The sequence below is a fragment of the Ascidiella aspersa genome, chromosome 9, assembly GCF_963924565.1.
Source record: "Ascidiella aspersa chromosome 9, kaAscAspe10.2, whole genome shotgun sequence".
Classification (NCBI taxonomy): Eukaryota; Metazoa; Chordata; class Ascidiacea; order Phlebobranchia; family Ascidiidae; genus Ascidiella; species Ascidiella aspersa.
Genome location: NC_139455.1, coordinates 7381783 through 7388890, shown reverse-complemented (window position 1 = coordinate 7388890; position 7108 = coordinate 7381783). Strand labels below are relative to the sequence as shown.

Genomic DNA, 7108 nt, shown 5'->3' with positions numbered 1-7108 from the left:
AGCATTCGTGACATTGTGTCTAAATATGTTAATAGGATGCACACTAGGTTGGAATAAAATTGTCCTGTCCTGAAATAGTGTTTTCACATTTCACAGTTTTCTTTGCAGAGATATCCCGTTTTTACCACCATAATAAACGTTCCTTTGATACATAACCAATAGTTCTACGAAATAGAACAGGCGCACAACCAAAATGGCACCACAAATCTTGGCAACTACAATTACTAATATGCAGAAACCAAACCAATGGCAGACAGTATACACAGCAGAAATAGATCGGGCAGTGTTCGACATAGCAAATAGCATATTTAGTTTATAGATAGCGTTTGGTTAAACCTATCAGGCATACAATCCAATAAAATTCGGAAACGTTTTGCTAAAAACGCGTGTCAACGACAAAATAACTTTTTATCACTAAATGAAACGCTCAGCAGGCAAAATGATCGAAGAAGCTCCAACACCAAACACTTTAACAGGAGCAGCAAATTGTGTGAGGTACGGTGAAGCGGTTTTATAAGATGCATTAGGTTTTAGGGCCTTTTATAAGAGACAGGATGGCGTTGGTAACATCCATGGTGTGGTCATCCACAAGCACAATATCCCAAGCGTCGAGGTAGCTGTCTAGCAGAACGTCAACCTGGAAAAAATAACACAACCAGACTTTTAACTGGCTTGGCGAAAACCTAAAGGGCTATATATAAAAGATAATTAATTGTAACGCATGAATTTGAAGTTAGACCTAAAGAGGCGAGGTTGCTCGTTGTTAGCATAACAAAGTTTTTTGTTTATAAAAACAACACTTATTTGTTTACGTTGCATATAAAGCTCGGTGACCTTTAACTTGTTTGAGTGTGAACTGAAGGCCTAAGAATATGGAAAACAGGGCACTTATCACGCATGAACATAGGGAACGGAAAAATATACCCTAAAGACATGGCCGTCGCTGTTGACATTCGAAAACGCCTAAAAGTATCTGGGTTCAGTGACCCTTTTGATGAGGGTCACTTATCTTGGTGTAAGATATACTTACTGTCGGGTGCACTAAGCATAGCAAGTCAAGTAAAGACTAAATAAATAAGGGTGAAAAAAGTAATAAAACTAAAAAGCCAAAACTAAATTTTGATCAAATCATTAAGTGAGTGGCAACGTGCTTATTTCAGTGATTCGGTTCTGGTGGGTTAATTCTTTAGACTAAATAAACTTATGCAGTGCTGGGGGGAACGATAACGAAAACAATTGAGTCGCAGTAGAGCACATTTATGAAACCGCACTTTTCAAGAGTCTGTCGGAAGTTATAAAAACCGCTGAGGTTTGAAGCCAAATTGCTTCATGATCGATCAGTCTGTCGCGGCTTAAAGGCAATTTACTTTATGGTTGAGGTATCCGATTTTGAGGCAAGTCGACATATCCTCGACCCCGTCGGCCATTTGAAGGTCGCCCATTGAATCGCCGAGCAGCAGAATGTTGTGCCGGTGGCGAATCTTGTTGAAGTACTCCGAGTGACAAAGCGCCCCTTCGTTCTTGTTGAACACGTGGATCAGGTCACCTTTAAGGCCGTTCATGTGACCCTGGGGAAACAAAGGAACTTAAAATGTTTCGACCTGGGCCGACGGGCTATAACTTGCATGACCAGTAGTATGGTCTATTAAAGCAGGCAAATGTTTTGTACGTTTCAATCTATTGTCACTTTCTTCATAACCCTTTTTACAAATGTTGCAAGTTAAGTGTACTAATTTGAATATGTAGTTTCATGAAACGAATTGCTAGAAGCAAAAACAGGGCATATTTGTTTCAACATTATTTACAGCATATATCAGGCTATAATTATTGCACTTCTGTTGCTATTTTATCATCTACCATGCTAAAACGATTTCTTTTTGTTGATGTACACTTGAAATTTTTCTCTGACTTATAATCTTGCAACCTCGTCCTTGATGCATTGTTTTCTCTGCCCCTGTTTAAACACCATTGTGGGAGAACCTTGATCATTTTTTAACAAGCTACTTTTTGTTCCTCAAAAAAATTATAAAAAAATTTACAGATTTGCATGTTCCTGTTATTGTTGTCGTTATTTATGCATATTTTTATTTTAAGCAGTTTGAACATTTGGTAAGAACATTCAAAATACGGTATTGTTCCTACATTAGTTATATAGGTGTAAAGTAGCAAAACAATACTTGAGAAAAACTCACATTTTTATCAAAATTCAAAAAGTTGGCAACGATTTTCATGTTTGGGTAAAAAGTCGACTTCTGCTTGATAACCTCTTTTAACACGTCGCCGACTCCAGCAGAAAATATCAAGAGAGGGATTGATAGGTCGTTGAGTTCAGAAAACAGCTCATCGCAGCCATCCCTTTGTACATATATATATTCAGACATGTGACAATTAAAATATATAATCTAGCTCAAAGAAACACTTAAAACAAGCTAAAATTGGTAAACAAAAAAAAAACATTTCAAATGGCAGTAAACTGTAAAAAACGAGTCATACTTTAGCCTGGCATCAGATGCTGTGACTGCTTCTTGTATGTGTTCAAACTCAATATTTGACAAACTCATTACAGCATGTGCTTTACTCCACCTAAAAACAATTACAATTATTAAGATAAACAAAATAAGCTTAGTATGTGTATTAACAACAGAATCTTGCCCTCCAACAGAACACATAATGCCGACGATAAAAGTTCTAAAAATTTTTTTTTTTCATAAAAGCTTGAGAAGCGCACCGCTCTTTTAGACCTTTGCTGACTGATTTTTGTTCGGAGCGGTGCAATAAACAAAATAGTAATAAAAATATTGTCAGTAAATTGATAGAACTGCATTTCACTTTGTCTCTGAATCAATGCTAAACAATCTACCTAAAGTTTAATAATATTTCACCAAACAAAACTGGTTTACAGCTTTGGGTTAATATATAGGACAGTGGTCGGCAAACTGTGGGCCGCAGATCCATTTTTAGTGGGCGGCGAGTCATTTTTGAATATATTAGTGTTATCATAAAGTTGTGGGCCGCATGATACACTTACATTAATTGCCGTACATTCATTTGCATTTATAGTTGTACACTCATTTGCATTTCATTTGTTGTACATGTGGCTTAGAATTTTATATTGTCTCAGCTAGGGTTGGCAAGCCTGTCAATTGACTGGTCAAATACAGTCAATTGACCACACTTTATTTAACCGGTCAAATACTTTTTTAAGAGTTGCTTTGTGATTTGAGTTTTAAATAATCTTGATTGTAACTTTTTTAAAGAATTCAAATATAAAATGGTAGGGTTTACCTGATGCAAACACAGGTTCTGTGGTAATCACAAAGTGTTTGTAATAGCAAAGTAGATTTATTTTGTTTAGAATAAGTACACATATATCATGAATCGCGTTTGTCATAAAAGAAAACACTAGTTCCAGTGGTGGGATTAAGCCGGTTCTATAGACCCGCCTTACAAAATTTTATGAGATCAGCGAACCGGTTAGCATTACTGGTTACTGCCAATAGATTTTTGCATCTTATCTGATACACCGAATTTTGAGATCCAAGTAGCTCACGTGTTTGTTTTTTTCATAATGTGCAGTGGTTAAGTTCTCAAGTAAAAGTTATACATTGTGTTAATTTTTTATAATTATTTTTTTTCTTTTGTGATTGTTTGTCTGAAAATTGAATTGCTACGTCATAAGTACAAGTAAAAAACTCTGCTTTTTAATGTGGCTGTTATATAGCAGTGATGGGATTCAGCTAGTTCGCACCATTTGCTGGAACCTGGGGTTGCACCCAGTTTTTGCAACTACTTTAATCTCAAGAATAGGTTGTTAGATAGTTTGGTTTATAAGAATGTGATAGGAAAAGAAGAGGTTGTCTTCATAAAACGAAGTTCTGTCGTATATCTAAAAATTATCTGTTCACTGCCTAAAAATAAGACTTTTTGTAACAGGACCGGTTTAAAATGTGACTTTTTCGATAGAAACTGCTAACAATAAAAATGTTTCCCACCACTGGGTATACCACAATCTTTTTTACTGATGCATTTATTTGTTGTAAAATTTGGTTAATAAACTTGTTGGCTTTACTTGGTGGTTGTAGTAATGGTAAAAGTTACTACAATACTGCTATAGTATTGCTTGCAAGATGGGCATGGTTTTGCAAAAATTCTTATTGATAATCAAAAACTAATTGTTTTTGTTTTGTAAACTATTGTACATAAGCCAAAATGTTCATATACTTATTTAAAGTTAAAATCAAGGTTTATTTTTAACTTTAATTGCATTTTGATAGTGTGTATAGTATTTGACCAATATTTGACCTATTTGACGAGTATTTGACCGGTCAATTGACCGGATTTTATTTGACCGGTCAAATGCCCAACCCTAGTCTCAGCGTGGTTCCCATTGTGCCAAATGTGGTCCTGAGCAGCCTACCTGAACTATATTTTTGTAAACGCAAAATTTTCCGCCCTTTGCACATATATTTGTCATTTCATACTATGTTTTACATTATGGCATGACTGTTGTTTTGGTCATCAAGGCACCGTGTAATACTTCACCTTAAAAAAATATCCTAAAACCGCCACTGTTTTCGTAGTAGGTTTTTGTAGTGGGCCTTTAATAGCTCTAAAAAGAGTACTTTGGGCCACGCCAAAAAAGCTTGCCGACCACTGATATAGGCAATTGTTCTCAAAAGTTTAATTTCAGTTGAAAACTGTTCGTTTTCCTTGATAATGGTAGCTCACTACAAATGAATACGCTCACCATTCAATCATGTGAGGTATTTTTTCCTCCGTTGTCATACTGTGATCTATTTCAATTGCGTAATACTTTGTTTTGAGATCCCATAATTTTTCCCTTGAGCTTTGCGGCATGACCAAAGATGATTCCAAAATTCCTACAAAATCAAAATTTAGCTTTAATACAAAGGTTTAAGACCTAAAGAATTGAAAATATGTATATCACTTTAAAGGCATTTAATAAAACTTAAAAATGCAGCAAACATTCAATATAAAGAGATCTTTTCAACTTGATAACTTTAAAAAATGTTTTTTTAGGGAATGCATGATGCTTATCAATAGCTTACCATGGCAACTGGGGCATCTTTTGTTGTTGTAGGAATATCGACTTAATGTCATGTCAAAGTCACTGATAACCTAATGAAAAAGTAAAACAAGAATAAAAAAATTTAAGTTCTATTTGAAGACAAGAAGTTATGCAGTTCATTAGTTACATGGCATTTGGTTATATAGATGATTAACATAAAATTGACTTTAATTTGTACTTAATAAATCATTGCATCATTACTGCAAACACCAGATTGGAAACTTTGGATTTTGCGCGGGGGAGATGATTTTGCAGCTTGAAATTGCGCGGCTGAAATAATATTTCTGCCAAAATTTGCACGGCTGTAATAACGTTATTTGCAATATTTGCACAGCTGCAAATGGAGTACTACACTGAAAATTTAGAGCGACGAAAGTTTTGCGCGTTTGAGCGAACTTTTCCGGCTGATCGCATTTAACGTTGATTTTACATGAAATGTGTGGCTATGACCGCGGCTGAGCGAAAAACTGTGCGGGGATTTACCCCCAGAGCAGGCCTTACTTTCCAACCTGGTGCACACTGCACACACATATGATAGGTAAAACTGCTAGACTTATAACATCAATTATGCCTGATGAAAGTAAATATTTGTTTATATATTGCACTCAAGTCATACCCATACAAATACAATTGTATGTAAAAGCTTTTCAATAAAGCAAAAATTAGAATTCTAAATAATTTCTAAAATATATATTGACATTCAACACCCCTAAGCTTAAAATTTTGCAACCCAGAATGCATTTCACTAATTATGGTCGCCAAATATTTTTAGGGCCGAAATCCAATGCCAAAATAGGACAATATATACATTAAAAGCAGCTATTTAAATTGTAAATTCACTAGGCGGCCACATTTTGCACTGAATGACAATGGATTTGGGCAAGATCTTGGAAAGAAATCGGATTGGAAACCACTGTTATAATGGAAGACAACAAAGTTATAAGATTACAACAAAAGACATGTTATTATAAAATTTTCAAGTATAGTTAGTTACAGTTATATGTACATAAGAACTAGAGCTAAACAGGGCGCTGGTCTATATACCTACCACAGCGTTGAAACAATTATTAAATCAACGCACAGTATTTAGGTTAGGGTGCTGCTTAGCATCTGGGTTTGGGTGGGTTAAGCAATATTAATTTAATAATAATTGACCCACCCTCACCAAAAACTAACTAGCACCCTAACCCAAACAAATAATGTGAGTTGTGGTATGATTCTTAACCAGCGCCCCAAACAGTTGCTTAGTTTGACAAATATTATTATGAAGATTTCCGAACAGACGAACCTGCAAAGAGCCTGGCCCGCCGTCAACAAGAGCTTTGATCTTCTGGTAAACCAGCGATTCATCTTTCATGTGGATATTAGGCTTCGACAAAATGTCCATCTTTTTTGTGTAACGTAAGTAAAATCTGGCCGATTTAAAAAGTTGACAAAATTGCGTTCTCATGTAACAGCTATACTACAGCAATACAAAATGCGTTGGAAACAAGTATTGAATACTGCGTGAATCATTCGGCTGCAACGACGACCACAAAACAAACGATTTTCTGCGTTTTTTTTAAATCTTGCCACTTTTTTCTCTCAAAATTTTACAGGGAAAGACCCAATTCTGAGGCTGGCAAAGTTTAATAGTGGTAACTAAATGTTAGTTTAATTGTTAAAATGAAAATAAAATGATAATAAAATACAGGGTCATAAAACACACGTGTTTTAAGTTGAACTCTCACTGCAATGAAGTAATTCGCAATCCACGTTGACGACCGGTTGTGCTTTGGGCCAATCGTTTTCTATTGTTCATTCGGTGTATGTGTTAAAATAACTTTGTTCATTGTTAAATCTCTCTCGAAAAAAACATGAGAAATAAAAACAAGAATGCCTGCTGGTTCCAAAATATTCCTAAAAAGAGAATATAGCTAAATGAAGTATCTATATGCCTTTATGTAATGAAGAGAATTAAGAGATTAATTACAATTGTAGAGGAACGACGCATGTATGTTTGTGCTTGTAATTATAGCG

At 35.3% G+C, this 7108-nt stretch overlaps 1 protein-coding gene across 1 annotated transcript; it reads right to left on the bottom strand.

The window, feature by feature from the left end:
* Positions 1–6603, bottom strand: LOC146132145 (cytosolic 5'-nucleotidase 3-like). The gene is made up of 7 exons (XM_083396801.1): positions 6378–6603; positions 5070–5139; positions 4748–4880; positions 2494–2583; positions 2193–2355; positions 1368–1568; positions 1–637 (listed from the first exon to the last, which is right to left on the bottom strand). The coding sequence occupies exons 1-7, from the start codon at positions 6537–6539 to the stop codon at positions 524–526; spliced, it is 933 nt and encodes a 310-aa protein (XP_083252927.1). The 5' UTR covers positions 6540–6603; the 3' UTR covers positions 1–523.
* Between the last annotated feature and the right edge of the window lie 505 nt (positions 6604–7108).

Excerpts from the sequence above, each read along its gene's own strand:
- LOC146132145 (XM_083396801.1), bottom strand. The coding sequence starts at position 6,539 with ATGAGAACGCAATTTTGTCAACTTTTTAAATCGGCCAGATTTTACTTA. Across the intron at positions 2,584-4,747 it reads ATACCTCACATGATTGAATG|GTGGAGTAAAGCACATGCTG; the intron begins GTGAGCGTATTC and ends AATTGTTTTTAG. Across the intron at positions 1,569-2,192 it reads TTTTGAATTTTGATAAAAAT|GGTCACATGAACGGCCTTAA; the intron begins GTGAGTTTTTCT and ends TTGTTTCCCCAG.